Source organism: Macaca mulatta, chromosome 1, assembly GCF_049350105.2.
Source record: "Macaca mulatta isolate MMU2019108-1 chromosome 1, T2T-MMU8v2.0, whole genome shotgun sequence".
Taxonomy (NCBI): domain Eukaryota; kingdom Metazoa; phylum Chordata; class Mammalia; order Primates; family Cercopithecidae; genus Macaca; species Macaca mulatta.
In genome coordinates, this window is record NC_133406.1 from 199,197,443 (window position 1) to 199,217,279 (window position 19,837).

At 49.5% G+C, this 19,837-nt stretch overlaps 1 protein-coding gene across 6 annotated transcripts in view; it reads left to right on the forward strand.

Moving 5' to 3' along the window:
* HIVEP3 (HIVEP zinc finger 3) overlaps window positions 1–19,837 on the forward strand; it is a 537,183-nt gene that overhangs the window by 474,307 nt on the left and 43,039 nt on the right. For all 6 annotated transcript variants that reach the window (XM_077961639.1, XM_001085309.5, XM_077961650.1 and 3 more), the window contains one exon: window positions 1,110–1,255. In XM_077961639.1, coding sequence (XP_077817765.1) covers window positions 1,110–1,255 — 146 coding nt within the window. The remainder of the gene's footprint in view (window positions 1–1,109; window positions 1,256–19,837) is intronic.

Here is a 19,837-nt window from a genome sequence, read left to right on the forward strand (position 1 = left end):
AAGTCATCCACCAAACAGCAGCTCAGTGTGCCATGGCCTATCTGGCGCTGGAACTCAGATTCCCCGATTCCCAGGCAGGCACCTTTCTGTCTAGCCCCACACCTGTCCTTGTGGGGGCAGGTGTGGTGGCTGGCACAGGGAACTGCCGTTCTTAGATTGCCTCAGCATCAGGAAATGTGGTTGCTTCATTCACTGGCTGGAAACAGCATGGTTTTTCATGACCTAAATGACAGTGGCGTGAAGTAGAAGGAAATTCTCACTCCCAGCCCCTGCCCTAAGCACAGCATTTCTGCTCCCTAGGCAAGAGTGCACCCACCCCTGACAACACTGCAGCATTTAGAGGACATGTTCTTGGAATAGTGGAAGATGTCCAGGAAGCACAAGGCCAATGCCAGCCCTCCCCTTAAGCCAGCTCTCATCATTGACGCATGGCTCTGTAAAGTGTGTGGGTCCTGCAGGACTAACAGCCCAGAGCTTGCACAGCCTCTCTGTGCCTGTCTCTGTGGTGGAGTTGGGGACGTGCTGCTGGTCAGGGTCCTCAGCCCAGCTCCTGGCCTTTGGTACTAGCACAGGAGGGCCAAGGTCCTGGAAGCAAGAGACCTGTGCTGCACTCCCAGCTCTGCCCTCAACTCACTGGGTAACCTTAGCTTTCTGATCTATAAACAAGAACTGGGCCAGTTTATCTCCAAGGCAGAGTGGAGCCTTTGTTCACGTGTTCAACATTATTTAAGCATCTTCTCTGAGATAGGCCCTGTGTGGGGTTCTGGGGTGCCCAAGGAGACCAAGATTAGGACCTGTCACCAGGAGTTCCCAGACTAGTGTGAAAGACAGATAACAAACACAGGTCTTATGGGAGGTTAACCTGAAAGAGACAGGGTTCCAGCTGTAACACCAACTAATGGCATGGCCTTGGATAAGGGACTTCTCTCTGGGGATCAGTTTCCTTAGTTCTGTAAAGTGGGGCGAATAGCACCTCTTCATGGAGGAGTGTGAAGATTACATATGTGTACTTGTGCAGTGCCATATAAGGCATGATGATTAGCATTGCATTCGTGGCTGAGGATGCACTTTTAACCAGCAATGATTTTGTCATTCCTGCGGTGGGCCAGGTTCACCTCCCTTCGCTGGTTTCCCCGGAAGGCCAGAAAGATCTAGCTAGAGTGGAGAAGGAAGAAGAGAGGAGAGGGGAGCCAGAGGAGGATGCTCCTGCCTCCCAGAGAGGGGAGCCGGCGAGGATCAAAATCTTCGAAGGAGGGTAAGACTCATGTTTGGTTTTCATCGTCTGCTTCCCGTGGAATAAGAGCTGGTGCCCGTCGGTGTTCACGGGCAGCAGTGGCTCAGTTGACAAGGGCTCTGCCCACACGTGCCCTGTGGTCCCAGCGATGCCTTTCAGCAGACATCACCTTCCTGGGACTCTCAGGCCCCTCTGTTTAAGAATACCATGGGGTTTCTTGGTGGCGATGGGCAATGCTGGGTATTTGTTGAGGAACTGGAGGGGTCTGGGTCTTTCTCCAGCCCTTCATTTTCTCAGATCCTGGCCAGGTTTCTAGTCCCTGCATTGGGTTGCCATCCCAGTATCCCAGCAAATGTCCAGACTCCTGTCTCTCTTGACATGTATTCTCCAAAAATCACCTCTGTACTGCCCAATGGCCATCTTGGCATGTCTGGTTTCCCACGGGGCACTCGGGCTCAGCCGACTAGGCTATTTGCAGGGCTGATTGCACACTGTATGCACCTGGTGTTTCCACTGGTCCCCATCCTGACTGGCTGGGGCCCAGGACTCATCGGTTGGTGAATATTTTGAATATCATTCCTAGTTATGCACCTTTGATGCTTAACTTTGGGAAACCAATGGTCTAAACGTTTCAGAGCTCACAGCTTCGGGGACTGTCTGGGCTCTGGAAGGGTGCCTTGTTTCAGACGTGCTTTGTGGAAGTTTTGTGCCGCTGTGTTTTGTGTGGCCACATGTTTGCTTCCTGGGATTTGGGTGTCTGTGAGCAGGTCCTGTGGCGTCTGTCTCAGGGTCCTGTGTCTGTGTCCCTGGTGTGATCAGGGTGGCCTGATCCTGCACAGCCCTGAAGGACAACAACATAGAGGAAGATGTGCTTCCTGTGGAGGACAGTCCCCATGAGCCGGGGCCAACACGGCTGTCACTGGGGGCCTCTGATCCTCTAGCACCTGCAAGCGCCTAACTCACAGGGTCAGCATGGGAGGCACAGGAGTCCTCCGTAAGGTTGGGGGACAACAGAGACTGCCATCATCCCCAGCGCCACCAGTTGGCAGTTGGCATCTTCTGGTGGCACTGACCAGTAGGGGCTCTCAGGAGGAAGGGTGCTTGGAAATGTGGAGAGCAGGGTGGTCAGTGATGGGAAGGGGGCCAGGGGTAGCAAAAGACCCTGAAACCTACTGCCTAAAATACCAATAGCGACTACATTGAAAAAAAACTGGACCAAAGGTCTTCAACAATGCCAACCCTCTTTCCGTTTGGGGATGGACGCAGTTCCTCCTGCTGTTTGGTTAGAGCGCCCTCGTGTGTCTCTGTGTTCTCATGCCACTGGGTCCCTTAGAGGCCACACAGAGGCAGGATTGATGAAGCGCCTGCTCCCAGGGACTGGCCCTCTTCCTTCTTGCTTTAGAGGCTCTCTGTGGGCTCTGAGGACTGCTGAGTGTTTCGTGGTGTCCCGGGAGCTTGCCCCAGCAGCGTTCTGTATGCGCCTGAGGAGGTTCGCATCTTCCCTGAGAGGCAGGTGCTCTGAGACCTCGGGAAGCCTGAGACTCCAGAAAAGCAGCTGGCAGGAGCCACTCCCCTCCCAGCTTCCTGCTGGATGTCTCTGCCTACAGGGTCTGCATTGGCTGAAGGAGGGGAAAGATCACCCACGAGTCCCCTTCTCCTCTTCCTCCAGCCGGCATGGGTCCTGCTCCCTCTCCACCTCCTTCCAGGTCTTCACTCAGTCCCATCTGCTCTGCTTCAGAATCCTCCTCTTGGTTGAGTTCTGTCATCTCTGCCCCACTTACCTCTGTTCTGCCTGAGACTAGCCCCCCAGTTCTCCAGCCCTCAGTTTCCTTATTTGTAAAAGGGGGAGAATAACGTTTGTAAAAGGGGGAAAATAACATGTGGGATTTTCAGAGGACCCTGTGAGACCGTATGTAAAGTCTATAGTTCATAGCTGCTCAAAAAATGGACATTGGTGCATTTTACCACTAGTATATCCATTTCATCAATCTCCCTCCAGGACAGTCCCACTCTATTCTGCCAGCTATGGAAGGTATCCTCTCCCTTTCAACTTGTCACATGCAATTTGAGCACATACGGAATTGATTATAGTGTCAGATCCTTTCCTCCCCCAGCCTGGCTGTCTCAAGCTGGGACCGTGCCTCCCACCCTCACTTCTGGTGATTCTTCTACATTCATGGTTCTCTTAGGGCTGGCGTCACCCACCAGAGTGTTTGGAAATGGTGAAGGAGAAGGGAGGGCATTTTGGTTGCTACATAACCTAGGACACCTCCGGCATTTCAGGGATGGGGCCGGAGATGCTGACCTTCCAGTCCACCAACCTTACAACCTCTTGTTCCCCCAAATTGCGAAGGGTGCCCCCACCCAGAATCACTGGGCACACTTCTCTGCAGTCCCACAGTTTTGCCTTAGACTCAGTTCTTCCTTTTATTTCTTTCTTTCTTTTTTAATACAAAGAACACATGTATTTCACTCCTGTACACATTTGAGAAGGGTCTCCCATGGAGCTCTGTTCCTAAGATCCAGGCCAGTAGAGGCTGAGAGAGGAAGAAGAAAAAAATGGTTCCACCCAGAAGCTTCTGCTCACATTTAAATGGCCAGAGCAAGTCATATGGCCTCACCTAATTCCGTGGGAGTAGAGAAGTGCATTCCTACTGTGTGCTTGGGAGAACCTGAAATATTTGCTAGATATCATGCTCGTGACTACTCAAGTTGGTTTAACATATATCTGTAGCTTGTTATGTTTACTCAACAGTGTTTTTGACATGCCTCCATGTTGATACATGTAGGCCTAGTTCATGATGAATCAGTAAGCCAGACACAAAAGAGTAGATGCTGTATGAGTCCAACATACGTGAGTCTTTTTATCTCTAATTAAACTCGCCTTACTTTCTTTCTTGACCTCCATTTCAGCAACTGATCAATTTATTAATTCATCAAGGAGGAGGATCTGTTTAATCAGTGCCTTTTGGGTGCTCTGTGCCAGAAAATGCAGTGGCCCATGGGAGTTAAATGTCATCCTGCCCTCAAGGTGCTTGGGGACTACACCAAGGTGGCAACACAAGACCCAGTGCTAAGGTGGGGATGGCCAGGGCTATGAAGCTCACAGCAAGGGAAAGATGCCTGGCAGATGGAATAGCCAGAGAGGGCTCCCCAGAGGAGGTGGGGCCAGGCCCGGAAGGGCGGGTGAGACCCAGACAGGTGGAGAGGAAGGTTAAGCTGCCCAACAGTCCACCTGCTACAGGTGTGATGGCAGCTCCTGTACCTGATCAGTGAGACTCACTTCCTCTTGCCTTGAGCATTCTCCCTTGCTGGCATCACCCATCTCCTGGGCTTCCAGCCTCATCTTTGTGCCAACATTGCTACATCTGGGTCTCCAGCCAGGACCTCACCCCTGAACTGCAGACACTGGTTTTGGTGCCTCCTGGGCATTTTTGCCTGGGAAACACAACACCTCACACTTAGCGTGTGCAAACCAAGCCTTCCACTTCCCATCAACAGCATCTCCTTCCACATCCAGATCTCAGGTGATACACCCAGCCCTTCACACTCAGAACTTTAACATTGTCTTGGATGCCTTCTCCCCTTTTCCAATTAGTCCCCCAATCTTGGTGTCTGCGTGAAGTAGTCAGTGACTCAGTGTGGTCTCTTTATTCCCTCTGCCACTGCTCTGGCCACCCTATCTCTAGAGTTCCAATGTTGGTACCACTGAGCATCACTAAACATGGTTCTGCCTGTGTCGTGCTTTTCTCCAAAGCCATTTGTGGCTGCCTCACCTACAGGATCCAGTTTAAACTCAGTCTGTGAGTGCTGGCCTCAGAATCTGACCTGCTCCTGTCGCCCTTCACCTTTTGCTGCCTGCTGGGCCCTGCCATTGCCAAATTCTACTCAGCCTTCAAAAGCCAGTACTCAGCCCTGTTACTCTAACAAGCCTCCCAAATCCCTCCACACTCTGTAGTTCTTTGTGTTACTTCTGTCATAACCCTGGTGCTAAGATCCATTTCTGTCTCCTCCCAAGTCCCTTCTTGGGTAATGATTTGCACACACAATGCATCAGTCTCTATTTATTGCACTAGTTTCCTGGCACATGGCCCCCTCTGCATTCCCCATCACTTCCACACCTGAACAAAGTCCGCATTTCCCAGGCAGACCCTGGGAGTGCCCATCAGGGATGTGATGGCTCTCTCACCCCGCACCCGTGCATTTGCCTTGGTTGTTTAGAATGGCTTTTTGTTAAGCAGTGTTGTTTTCACACACACAAAGTTATATTGTTTCTTGAAAGTAATGACTATATTGTCTTAACTCAAGTTCACTTGTCGCAAGGAAAGCTGGGAATTCAGCCCAGCGGGCTTACATGGAAGAGGAAGAGACTGGAATTGATAGGAAGCACCTGGCTGACCAAGCCCAGTTGGGTGGTATGTTGTTGGGGCTTAGGTCCGAAGGGAATGATAAGTTCAGATGGTGAGATCCCAGGATTCCATGCCAGATCCTGCCTGCTGCAGGACTCAGCTGCTGCACCTCCTGTGGGAGGGCATTGGCTCCCATCCCACCTCACCTACCTCAGTACCTCACTCCAGCCATTGCCACTCTCCTAGGCCATTCAAGTTAGCATACCCAGACTTAAGGTTTCCACCTTAAAAACATTTTGACTGAAGGGCCATATTGCCAGATTTCTCTGTTTCCTTTAAAGAAAAACTCCGTAAGAAGTTGACCGTGTTCCTCACCTCTGTATCTTTCTTCCTGGCTTCTCTCAAATCTATTCAAGGTGGGCCTTTGGGCTCTTCACACCTCAGAAGCTGCTCTTATCCAAGTCAATGGTGACCCTCACCTTGCAGAAGTCAGTAGTCAGTTCTCACTTCTATTCTTTCCTGAGCCATCAGCAGCATTTGACACAGTTAATCCTTCACTCGTCCATGCAAGACTTTGTCCTCTTGGTTTCCTGGACACTGTCTGTTTAGTCTGTTTTCACACTGCTATAAAGAACTGCCCAAGGCTGGGTAATTTATAAAGAAAAGAGGTTTAATTGACTCATTCACATGACTGGGGAAACCTCAGGAAACTTACAATCATGGCGGAAGGTGAAGGGGAAGCAAGGCACCTTCTTCACAAAGCGGCAGGAAGGAAAAATGCATGCAGGAGGAACTACTGAATGCTTATAAAACCATCAGTCTCATGAGAACTCACGCACTGTCACCAGAATGGCATAGGGGAAACTGCCCCCATGATTCAATCACCTCCACCTGGTCTCTCCCTTGACACATGGGATTATGGGTAATTACAATTCAAATGAGATTTTGGGTGGGGACACAGGCAAACTATATCACTGTCTTTCTTGATCTTCCTCTTCCTTGACTGGTTGCACTTCCTCACCATCTTCAGTGAGTCCATGATCGCCTGATCGCTGAACCCCCATGTGGCCCAGCCCCAGGCTCCGTGCTCTTCCTCTAAACTCAGTCCCATGGTGATCGATACACCATCTACGGGTTGATGACACTCAGACGCTTATCTCCAAGGCCTTCTCCCCTGAACTCTGGGTCATACATCCAACTTCGTATCTGGGAGGCAGTCCACCTGCACATCAGTGAACCCACCCTTTGTCCACAGCACAGTGCATACTGAAGAACTGTGACTCGGGCCTCTTTGACATTCCTTAAATAAATTATTTTAAAAGTTTATTTAATTCAGTATTATTCCAGTTGAAGGGGTTACATTTTTAATGAATGTACTTTTATATCTCATCTATTTCTATAGCTGAATTAATTTTTATCCAAGTCTTAAGAGTTCATGCAGTGTACGCACCACGTTTTTTTGACAGTGCATTTGTATGTTTTGAAGTGTGTGTGTGTGCCTGTGCATGCGCACACATGCCTGTGTGTTTCATGAAATAGTAGCTTGGAGAGAATAGTGTTAGTTTTTAAAAATCTAAAGATTATTTTCTTTTCTAATAATTTTTTACAAATCCATTTCTTCTTGGACTTTGAAACCCAGAAGTGTAGCATAATTTTCAACCTAAACATCTGCTCTGTCTTGCCCCATTTTGCTGTGAACTCCAGATTTAGAGTTATGTCTTTGGGAATATTTGTTACCTCTGTGTATTTATTGGGGAACAAATTGATTAAACTATGAATTAAGTAAATGGTAATAAGTTGGAAACTTTTGGATAGGTGTGTAAAAAATAAAGACAGTAAACTACTCTAAGAACCCAAACAGGAGCAAAACCACATACCACAGGAGGGTTGGTGGCATGGAGGTTGGGAAATATATAACATAGGCAGACAAACTGTGCCCATGACCCTCACTTGCTGCATATCTCTTTAAAGTCTTTTAAGTGGTCAAAGATTGGTGTATTAGTCAGTCTTGCATTGCTATAAAGAAATACTTAAGACTGGGTAATTTATAAAGAAAAGAGGTTTAATTGACTCCTGGTTCTGCAGGCTATACAGGAAGCATGATGCTGGCATCTGCTCGGCTTCTGGGGAGGCCTCAGGAAACTTTCAATCATGGCAGAAGGTGAAGGGAAAGCAGGTGCGTCTTACATGGCGGGAGCAGGAGCAGGAGCAAGAACGGAAGGGAGGTGCCACACAATTTTTAAACAACCAGATCTCAGAACTCACTATGGTGATGACAGCATGGAGAAGGGATGGTGTCACCGCCCCCCCAGGCCCCACCTCCATTACTGGGGATTACAATTTGATGTGAGAGTTAGGCAGGGACACAGATCCAAACCATATTCTGGGGAAAGTCATCTTCTGAAGGAGAGTGGCAAAGTCACTCATTCAGTTAAGCGAGATGGACATTCTGCACAGGCAGTTTCATTTTTCTAGATGCTTAGGCCCAAAGCCACTCTGTCTCACATCCTTAGCAAATCCTGGCAGCTTGGCCCTGAAACCGATTCTAGAATCTGCCCATTTTTCCCCACCTCTGGGTCAAGCCACTGGTAGCTAACATCTGGGTGATCACAATATCCTACAGTCTCCTGCTCCCACCTTCCCCAGTGTGGTCCGTTCTCAGCCCAGCAACAGTGATCCTGTTAAGGTCCCCACACCCTGCCGCTCCTATGCCGTGTCCCCCAAAGCCCTCACAGGCCTGCATGTGCCGGCTCCAGCTCCTCCCTGACCTCTGCCTATGGCTCTCCCTCTGCTCCCTGGGCTTTGGCCAAACTCTGCTCTTTGTAAGACAAGCTTCTGCCCCAGGGCCTTTGCACTTGCTGTGCTCTCTGCCTGGAGCCCTTTTTCCAGAGACTCCCATGGCCCCCTCACTTCCCTCCATCACCCTTCAGTGAAGCCTTCCCACACTACCTACAATGAATTTGCACACTCCATGGCACTTCTTACCCCTTCCTTTCCTGCTTCATTTTTCTCCAGGTATTTACTAGCTTGCTTCTGTTTCCTCCACCAGACTGTAAGCTCTGTGAGAGGGCAGGAACTATGTTTTGTTCACTGCTGTGTCCCCAGTGCTGAGAATAGTGCCTGGCACATGGGCAGTGCTGGGGAATATCTATTAAATGAAGGAATCTTCCTCCAACGTGCTCAAGATTGTCTGAGACCTTGGGTGAGAGGGCAGGTCCCTGAACTCTACAACTCTTAGAATCTGGGAGCAGAGTTGAGACTCTGGGTCTCAGGAAGGATCAAGGACACAATCAAGGCCAAACCAGGCCGGTGAGAAGCCATCCATCAGCCTGAAGGCAGGCTTGGTCTGGGGAAGGTGAAGTCAGATGGCCTCTGTTATGGGGCAGGCTCTGGGGTTGGGAGCCAAGGACTCTTCCTTGCAAACCATTCTGCTCTGCAGGTGTTCAAGGTAAAAATGAAATACATAATGCCAGAAAGGGCTGGCTCGTGGGCCACTGGCTCCCAGGCCAGGGCCTTCTCTGAGCAGAGCCTTTTGTGTTCTAGAAGCCGAGAGAATGGGTCCTGGGTTCTCAGCTCTGGATGAGGGGCTGCTCTTCTCCTGGGGTGGGTCTGGGCTATCAAGGCCCTGCCTTATTCCTGAAGCCCAGCACCTTGCCCTCTCTTTAATTCTCAGGCCTTTCCCCAGAAATGTAGATGTGCAGCTCTGAGCATGGCCCAATGGGCTGGGGAGTGAAGTGTCCAACCCCCATTACATGAGCCCATGATGGGCTTTTTCCTCTTTTTCTTTATGCCTCCAAATCCTGTTGCCCCCTCTCTCCTGGGGAATATAACCCAGACTTTGGGAAGGAGGTAGTGGTTGTCAGGGCAGTGGGGAGGATCCTGAAAGCCCAGGTGAGACATCAATGGTTTAGACCAGGAACATGGCAGTGAAGATGGAAAGAGGAGCTATAGGACTTCTGATGGCTATGGAGGCTGAGAGAGAAGCCTCCACTTGAGACTGACTACCGTATTTCTTGTAGTAACCACTAAGTGGATGGTGGTGCCCTTTATGGGGTGAGAAGGGATGGAGGAGGGGACTGAAAAATAGGTCTGGGGACAGGGAGATCAAAACTTGGTCATGTGACTTTTGAGATGCCAGGCCAAGTGGAGATGTTCAGGGAGACATTTGACAATTGGATAGATGAGCCTGGCCCTCAGAGGAGAGGCCTGAAGTTGAATACACTCTTGAGAGTTGTCAGTGTATAGATGCGATTTAGTGCTATAGGCCAAGATGGGGCCACCTGGGGGGAGGTGGAGAAGAGAGAAAAGAAAAAGGCATCCAGGACTGATCCCAGGATACCAGCATTTCAAGGGCAGACAGAGACACTGCTGCAGAAGAGATTGAGGAGGAATTGCCAGAGCAGCAGGAAGAGACCCAGACAAATGCAAAGCCTGGAAGCAAAGAAAAGAGAGTGTTCAAGGAGGAAGGAGGCTCAGCCTGGTGAGGATGGGCATGTGGCACGTGCCCATTCAACAGGGCCCTGTGCAGGTGACTGGTGACTGATGGGAACTGTTTCCATAGCGATGCAACCCTGATGGTATGGGCCGAAATGAGGAGTGGAGGTGCCTGTGTAAGCGTTGTCCTAAGAGGCTGGCTGTGGAGGAAAGCAGCACAAGTTGGGGAGGTGGTGCCTGGAGGGTGTGTAAGCTAGAGCAGGCAAGTGTTTGAACCCAGAGGTCCTCATGTGTGTTTGCTGCAAGGAATGCCTTCTAGCAAGAGGCAGGTGATGATACCAAGGAGAGAAGGGGCAGGGGGCAGGAGCAAAGCCCTGGGGACCTGCGGGGGCATTGATGAGAAGAAGACACTTCCCTGGTCACGATAGGAGGAAGGGAGGATGCTGGTTTCGGGGTGAGCAGTGGGAAGGATTCTCTCAGCCCCATTCCAGGCCGCTTTTCACTATTCCAGGCCACCTGTGGGCTTGAGGACTTCATTCACCACGGGTTTGTGAATGGCCATTTTGAAACCAGAGGAGAAAATTTCTGTACCCAGGAAACCACTTAGACTCTTGGAAATGTTATTCCTCCGTAAAGATGATCCTCCAATAAAAATCTCCAGTGTTAGTCTAGCTAGGGTGACTGTGCTGGCCTTCTGGATTTCCTCTGAGGACTCAAAGGACTTCCCAGGGAACACTCACTCCAGTCATCAGAGACAACTGATGATGTGCTGTGAAACCCAAGTCATGGATGATTTAAAAATGTGAAAAGCGAAGCGGAAAGAAAAAGACATACTGATCATTGGGCAGACTGAGTGTCTGAGTATGCTGGACCCAGAACCCTCCAGAGCTCTGAGGCCTGTCAGGGAAGATCTCTTTGCATCATATTAAAATTTAAAAGGAGACTTTTTTTCAAGCGGGTACAGCCTTAGGTTCCTGGGTAGGGGGGTCTGGGGCAGCCCCTGGTAATCCCCTGAGAGCTACAACGAGGATGTAGCATCCTCTGGGCCTGGACACTGTCTGCCTGGATCCTGGCCTCTGTTTCTGTCCTGGGGAATCAGGCTGGGCTCCCAGGAGGAAGCTGGCTTCTCTCTGTCTCTCTCCTGTGGGAAAAGCAGCCTCTTAGGCCTCTTAGAGAACAGAGGCATATGTGCTCGCTTGCTCTTTCTCTCTCTCTCTCTCTCTCTCTCTCTCTCTCTCTCTCTCTGTTTGTGTGTGTATGTGTGTGTGTGTGTCTTTTGGTTTTTATCAAAGTTACACATGTCTGGAGTTTAAAGAGTCAAATATTTCCATAGGTTTTGTTGTGGGAAGCAGCAGTACTCTTTCTCTTTGCTCCACATTTTCTCCCCGCCCAACCCCCACCCACCCGCCGGTCACCACTCCCAGAAGCAGTACCTTTCATCTCTTTTAGCGGATTGCCTTGGTTTGCCATATCTCTACATAATGTGCTCTGGTTGCCCGTGACTTGGTTTCTCAGCTTCAGTATTATCTGCAGGCTCCGAAGCCTTTCCCCTGTTCGCATTCCACCTCCCGCCACCTCCCCATCCTCTCATTAGTGTTGTATCATAAGTGGCACATGTATACATATGTAACAAACCTGCACATTGCGCACAGGTACCCTAGAACTTAAAGTATAATAAAATAAATAAATAAATAAATAAATAAATAAATAAAGATTTGACCCAAAGAAAAAATAAAAATAATAATAATTCACAGCCAAGCCATAAAGTGAACCATGATTACTTTCCTTTGCTGTTTTCACTGTGTATAATCATGGTATGTATGTGTGCTTAATTGCACTTCGTTTTCTATACATTTGTTACTAATTCAATCCCAGATTCCCACCTCACCCAAATTTCCCCTCAAGACATTGGAGGTGTTCAGCGGCTCCTGACACTCTGTGTATCCTGTCTTGCTGAGACAGGGGCTCCGCTGAGTTGTCTGATGGCTCCTGACTGCCCCGGGGCTCCCCTCTCCATGGTGGTGCACTCTCATCCAGCGAGCTCCCTCCACCCACTCCCGGAGGTCCTCTCTGCCTCCTGTATTGGGTCTCCTCTTTCTGGAACCTTGGGTCTTCCTTTTCCTTGGTTTCCATCCTCATCTTACAGAGACCATCCTTCAGTGTGGTCTTCTTCAGAGAAGATGCGTGAGAGGGAAATACTTTGATCCTTCATATATCTGAAAATGCTGGAAATGTCTTTATTCTATTTTGCAGTCGATTGAAATCTATGATAGAATTCTGGGTTGGAAATCATTTTCCTTCAGTGTTGTGAACACATTGCTCCATTGCCGTCTGGCTTCCTGGGTTGCTCTTAAGAGCTCCAAATCCATTCTGAGTCCTGTTGCATTCTTTAGGGTCCTGTCTTAGAATCTTCTCTACGACCCTAGAACATGACATCTCACAGTGATGGGTCTTGGTGTGGGTCAGGTTTCGCACTCAGTGGCTCCTTCGGTCTGGTAATTCTAGAACTTCTGCTTTAAGAAAATGTCTTGAGTTCTTTGATTATTTCCTCTCCTCTGTTTTTTTCTTCTCTCCCTCTGGAACTGCTATTATTGAGGCCTTGGCCCTCCTATCTGTTTACTCTGATTTTCATACCCTCTGTCACATTTTCCATTGCTTTGTCTTTTTGCTGGATTCTCTGAGTACGTCCCTCCATTTTGTCTCCATCCATTCTATTGAGTTTTTTATTGTTGTTGTTGTTGTTTGAGATGGAGTCTTGCTCTGTCGCCAAGCTGGAGTGCAGTGGCATGATCTCGGCTCACTGCAGCCTCCACCTCCTAGGTTCAAGCAGTTTTCCTGCCTCAGCCTCCCGAGTAGCTGGGACTACAGGCACATGCCACCATGCCTGGCTAATTTTTTGTATTTTGAGTAGAGACGGGGTTTCACCATGTTAGCCAGGCTGGTTTCGATCTCCTGACCTCATGATCCACTCTCTTCAGCCTCCCAAGTTTTTTATTTCTACAGTCACATTTTTAGTTTTCAAGAGTTTTTTTTTTTTTCTTGAATGTTCCTTTTAATAGCATCCTGTTCTTGTTTGATAGACTCTACTATCTTATCTTTCTAAGGCTATTAACGTTAGTTGTTATGAGTGTTACTCGGTTTTTTTGGCTTTGTTCTTATTCTGTTTTTAGTTTTTTTCTCCTGCGTGGTTTCTGTTTCTCTCAAGTGCCCCTGTATTGTGTGTGTGTTTGGTCTCGTTTCTCAGACGTATGATAGCCTTTGGTGTCTTCTCATGTTTAAGAGTGGAGGGGCTCAAAGATGATTGGAAGCAATGAGTGAGGCTCTTTGACAGCGAGTTCCCCGTAGCTGCCTGCCGGGGCTATTTCATCAGGGAGTCTTCAAAGGCGGTGCCTTTCTTCTTGAGCAGAATCAATCCCCAGGAAGGCTCAGTCTCCCTCTTGGAGGTTGAAGGGTCTACTTCCCACGTTCTGGAAGCCACAGGAAAAAGTCAGGGAGGAGGAGAAAAAGGAGGGGTCTCTGCAGCCAGTCTGCATGCATTCCCACTATTTTTTTTTAATTTTTATTTATTTATTTATTTTTGAGATGGAGTCTCTCTGTCACCCAGGCTGGAGTGCAGTAGCATGATCTCGGCTCACTGCGACCTCCGCCTCCTGGGTTCAAGCGATTCTCCTGCCTCAGCCTCCTGAGTAGCTGGGATTACAGGTGCATGCCACCATGCCCAGCTAATTTTTGTGTTTTTAGTAGAGATGGGATTTCACCATGTTGGCCAGGCTGGTCTCAAACTCCTGACTTCAAGTGATCTGCCCACTTCAGCCTCCCAAAGGGCTGGGATTACAAGTGTAAGCCACTGAGCCTGACCCCCACTTTTTCTTTATGGCACCCCTGCCATGCCCTCAGTGCGCCTGACGTCCCCCCTCAAAAGGGCTCAGTTTCAACTTGTGCAGAGAAGAACCCTCCAGGCTTTCTCTTGGGTGGGGGGAGGGGAGTCTCCTGAGCTGCTGGAGTTGAGGAGGGGATGGGAATCTGACAGCTTCTAACAAGACTTTCCACCAATTGTCCTTACCTCGGTTCCCTCCACCCCAACCTGCAGAGGCTTTGAGGGATCCTGGGATGTAAGTCAGATTGGTTCCCAGATTTCCCTGCTGCAGGCTTGGGATTCTGTCTCTTCCACTCATTCATCTCTTTCCAGCTTCCAAAAGTTTACTGTTAGTCTCCCATCCCATTCTCCTCTTCCCTGTGGGTTTATTATACAAGAAAGAAAAGAAAAGAAAAGAAGGAAAGGAAAGGAAGAAAAGAGAAAGAAAGAAAGAAAGAGAGAGAGAGAGAGAGAGAGAGAGAGGGAGGGAGGGAGGGAAGGAAGGAAGGAAGGAAGGAAGGAAGGAAGGAAGGAAGGAAGGAAGGAAGGAAGGAAGGAAGGAAGGAAGGAAGGAGAAAGAGGAAGGAAGAAAGGAAGGAAGAGAAAGAAAGAGAGAGAGAAAGAGAAAGAGAGGAAGGAAGGAAGGGAGGGAAGGAAATGGAAAAGAAAAGAAAAGGAAGAAAGTTTTTTCCCACTATCTTTAATTAAAGACTGCCAGTAAGGTGGTATTCAAATATTTTTTAGCCATGCAGCTCATTCTTCCAAAGAACTCTTCAAGAAATGTCACCCTCTCAGCCTCACCCCCAGACTCCAGGGGCCTAGTGGGACCTCCCTGAACTTGTAGGACTTGGAGGCACAGGTGGGAACCTGACAGTGCTCTGGAACGTGTTTGGGCTTTGAACTGATTCAGAGTCAAATTCTAGCCTCACTTCCAATAATTACTGGCCAGTTCCTTTGCTCTTTGAACCTTAGTTTCTTCATCTAAATAGAGATAACGATACCCATTTCCAGGGTCCTTTTGAGAACTAATAGCAAGATAACATGGAATTGTTTATCCCAGGTCCAACATACAGAAAGTATACAAGTGTTCAGCAAAGGGAGTCTTCCTTCCTCCTTCATAGTTCTCTCCTTCCTTCCCTCTTCTTCTTCTTTCCCTCCACTAGCATGATTCTGATTTTCTTCAGGCTAAGATGGTCTTTCTGCCCAAGGAGTAGAGAGATGCTGTCTTTGTGTGTCTTTGGTGGCCATGTGTGAATGGCACATCATAGAAGAGAGAAAAGTCTGCGCCAGTTCTGTAAATGCATTCACCCATGGACAGTAACAATGAAAATTAAAATGCAAAATGAATATGGGTTGGGCATTGTGGCTCACACCTGTAATCCCAACACTTTGGGAGACCATGGCAGGTGGATCCCAGCACTTTGGGAGACCATGGCAGGTGGATCGCTGGGAGTTTGAGACCAACCTGGGCAACATGGTGAAACCCTGTCTCTACAAAAAATACAAAAATTAGCTGGGCATGGTAGTGTGTACCTGTAGTCCCAGCTACTTGGGAGGCTGAGGCAGGAGAATTGCTTGAGCCCAGGAGGTCAAGGTTGCAGTGAGCCATGATCACATCACTACACTCCAGCCTGGGTGAGAGTGATACCCTGTCTCAAAAACAAAACAAAACAAAAGTGACATATGGATTGTTGGACAGATGGAGTGTCTGAGAATGGGGTTGAGTGTGGGTCCACCTGCATTTTCTTAGCTGCAAGTCACAAGAACATTTTACCTTTTCCATCTTTGGGCATTGTTTGAAATGAGGTCTTCTACAGGGAGGGAGGTCATGTGGTGCGAGCCATGGAGCTGGAGACTTTGTGTAAGTCATGTTCCCTTTCTGGGTCACAGTTTCTTCATTAGCAATCGGAAGATGTAAGAATGGGGCTTGGGCTGTAGAGTCTGGGGAACTGGGGTTTGAGTCCTGGCTGCCATTACTAGCTCTGTGATTGCTCTTTGTGAGTTTCTCTTCCATGAAATGAATGATTGCCATGTGGTTTGGATGAACTATCTCTGACTGTCCAGATGTGAATGTGCAGGGTCTTTCCAGCTCTGGAAACAGCAGAGCTCAGCACTAAATCCTGGGAGCTGCAGCTCAGAGAGAGTCTACCAAAAAGGCCTGGGCAAGGGAGCTATGCAGGCTCATTCAAGCCTTGTCTTTATAAGGAGAAAGCTGGTCTTCCCTGAGGGTCAAAGGACCTCATCTGAGCTTGTCGCAGGACGCTTCTTACTGGGCAGGATCATGGCCGTGTACTCTGGTTTGAGGTGAGGCATCTCCTAGGAATTCTTTCTCCCAGGGCCCGGAGCTGGGTATCTGCTTGCTGGAACACCTGCAGGTGAGGTGAGGAGGAGCACAAAGGAGATGCGAATTCTCCAGAGGATGCTCTGGCCTCAGAGGCCTAGATGAGAGAGAAAGCACCTCTCTACCCACGGCCTGGAGTCTCTTGGAGGAGGGGCCTCCGCTGTGGTGTATGAAGAATGGAGACCCAACCTGGCAGCTTCAGCAGCTCCTTGCAGTCCATGGGGTGAAATCCCGGCCCCGGGAGGCAATGAGGTCCTCTGTGAGTTGGTGCCAGAGGTTTTCCAGCCTGGCCGCACCCCAAGGGTGCACAAAGCTCCGGCCACATCTGTCCTGCTTAGTGTGGTTGTGTGTCTTTCCCCACTCTGCAGGTGGAGGTGCTTCTCGGGGGTGCTGGGTATATAAAATTGACTCAGATGCATGAAACAGTTGCCCAGGGCCTGGTACTCTGCCCCCAACCCCATTGCCAGTTAGAGCCAATGACCTGCATCCTTCAAGACCTGCCCTCTGAGCACGGCATGTGTCCCAGTTTAGCACTAGGTGACAAGAGCACACCTGGGTTCAAATCCTGGCTCTGCCCCGACACAAACGTTATTTAACCTCTCTCTGGCTCAGTCTTCTCATCTGGAAAATGAAAATAATCATAGTGCTGCGTCTCAAAGTTGTTGCAGATTAAGTGAAATGACATTTGTGTGTAATGTACTTGGCATGTAGAAAGTTCATCTCTTTTTCTGAATTATCAATATTTACTTCTATGATTGCGTCTTCAGGCAAAGAATAAACTCCAGATAGTGCCATTCACCCGGCCCCTATACTTTTCAGCCCAGTAAAAACTCTGAACTGGACCTGCATGAAAATCTAGAATCTCTGAGTGACTGAGCATAAGTTATGTAACTGCTCTGTGCCTCAGTTTCCCAGTCTGTAAGATGGAGATGATAAACAGTACTGTGATTATATCTTAGAGGGTTGGCATGAGAATTAACCAAGATGCTACATGTGAAGTACTCACAGTGCGTGGCACATAATAAATGTTTCATAAAACTCAGCTGTTATTATTAGAAAAGAATCCTCAGAAATCACTTAATCCTAATTCCTCATTTGCCAGTAAGGAAACTGTAACCCAGGGAGGCATTAACATGGCGTGTTAATGATGGAAGCCAGCCTCTTGACCCTCACTTAGTATATGCCAACAGGAGGAAGGAAGTAGGAGAGAACATATGATAAGTGTGCACAAAGACACGTGCCATCCTTCCGTGGCTGTCTTGATGTCAGGGAGATGGTGCAGTGGTGGGATCGGGTTGGAAACCTAATGTGCCTTCGGCTCCCTTGCAGAGGGATAGTCAGCCCCAGAGGATTCCAAGCAGGCTGAGAGGGGCATCCCTCCGTGGGGACAGATCCTAAGCAAAGGAGGAGAGTGTCCTGCCAGGGAGGCCTGGGGTGGCCTTAGCTATAGGAAATACACACTGATGAATTCAGGGTAAATGGACATTGGGTTGCAACTTGCTCTTAGAAGGTTCAGGAGGAAAATGTTTCTGTATGTTTATGATGTGTCTAAATAAAAAAACTTTAAAGGATAATATAGCACGGCTCGGAAGAAGGGGGATCAGGAAAGCCAGGAATTGAGGGAAGACTTTAAAAGAGACAGAGGACACTGGGAGCCAGCCAGGCAGACTTCTGAACAAGTGGAGTCTGCTGAAGCCAGGAGAGGCGGTGAAAGACCTCGGACCAAAGGAGGCAGGGGGGCCAAAGCTCCAAGCAAGATTTTGGGTCTCTGCTATGGATGGGGTCATCTGTTGACATGAGTGGCTGGCAGACCCCAGATGGACAGGCCCAGCTGTCAGAAGAGACAAGGGAGGTGTGTGCTGGGGCCCAGTGGCCAGCAGAAGACACAACAGACTTGGAGTGGGGCAGCGTGGAGTGGGCCGGGCTTGCTGGGCAGGCAGGCTCCCAAGAATGTGGTGACAGCTGACAGGGATGGACACGAGAGCCAAAAAGAGCCTACGGCAGACAGGGAGAAGCCAGGCTATGGGTGAGGCCTTGTGACCAGCTGGCATGTGCAGTTGGCAGACTGGGCCAAATGTGGCCAGCCAGGGGGCTGGACAAAGCTTTTAGAGACTAGAGCCAAGGGTAGGCTGAGCACCTCCCCTGCATCCCCAGGGAAAGTGACAAGAAATGGAGGCCGAGGGAAGTTCCTCTGCAATGTGAGCATTATTCAGCCTGAAGCCCAGGGTGGAGTCTTCAGGGGCCATGTTCCCCCAAGAGCAGGCCAGGAGGGGTGCAGGCTGACACAAAAGGAAGGGGAGCTACCCCCTCACAAAGAGGAGTCAGGCTCCTACAGACTTTCAGAATGTCAGCAGATCTAGCATCTGGGCTTTCCCAAATCCTCATCTCCCCAGGGTTCCCCTCAGAAGAGTCTGGGGCTGTGTAGCTGGCGAGCTCAGGACCAGGCTCTAAGCTCTGTGATTTTCCTGAGGGTTGTAGCTTACACTAGTCTAACCGTGAGACACCTGGATGGGAATCAAGTTCTGGGTCCAGAGCAGGAAGGTCCGGGAGTGAGGAGGTGACTGGGCTCCAGCAGGCACTGCAGATAGGACTGGCCATCCAGTATAGGACATGCTCCAACATCCCCAATGCTGCCTGGGCCGAGGGGCATCGTCCCTCTCCTGAGGACTCACAGGGAGGAGGTGGGGCACCTGAGAAGCCACTCCCTCCCCTTTCACTTAGGAGGAAATGGAGGCCCAAGAAAGAAACAGGTGCCTCAGTTGCCAGAGTGCCTAATTCAATCCCAGCTCTGGCACTTACTGTTTGCTGTGCACATTCCTCCACCTCTGTGTAGCTCCGTTTCTTCGTCTGTAAGTTGGGAAAGAACAGCGCCTACCTCAGTACTGTGAGGCACTGCAAGGCTTGCAGGGCTTGATTTCTCAGTGCAAGTGAGGAGCCCTCGCTGGGTGGGGGTTCTCGCCATGCCTCACCAAGCACTGGCTGTGAATCTCTCCCCAGTGAAAGCCAAACCCTGGGGTCACTGTTGAAACAAGATCCTTACTCTTTGTCGTTTATTCTGTTTCTTCCCCAAAACCACTGGGTCAGCTGACTTGGGTGCCTGGTGCACCCTCTGTAATAGAAGGGAGAAGTCAAGACCTCTGGGGCCACCCCTCTGCCCCCCACCCCTGGAGAGAGTCGAGGCTCTGGGCCCCACAGGTTGGGTTCCCTGCCCACCACTCCTCAGCCTCACCACCCTACTCCCTGCCATTCCCTCAAAGGTGCCTCCAGGCTGGTTGCTTCCTTCCAGAGCCTGTGCCTTCATTCCTCAATGCCTTTGCACACTCCATCCCTCTGTGCAGGTGCCCCTACCCCATTTTCTACCTAGTAAACTCTTCAAAGCCCAGTGCAGTGTTTTCACCCTCTGGGAAACTGCCCTGATCTCCCTCCACACCCATAGCCACCCCTCCACCAGAGTCAGCCTGCCCACCTCTGTGTCCCTCTGAACTTGTGCATTCTGTCATCAAACACACTGCTGTTTTGTTCAGCCGGCAGTTTATCCAGCCACCTCCTCCCAGGCTGTCACTCCTTAAAAACATGGACTAGAGTGGATTGGTCTTGGTCCCTAACACCTAGCACATGACACA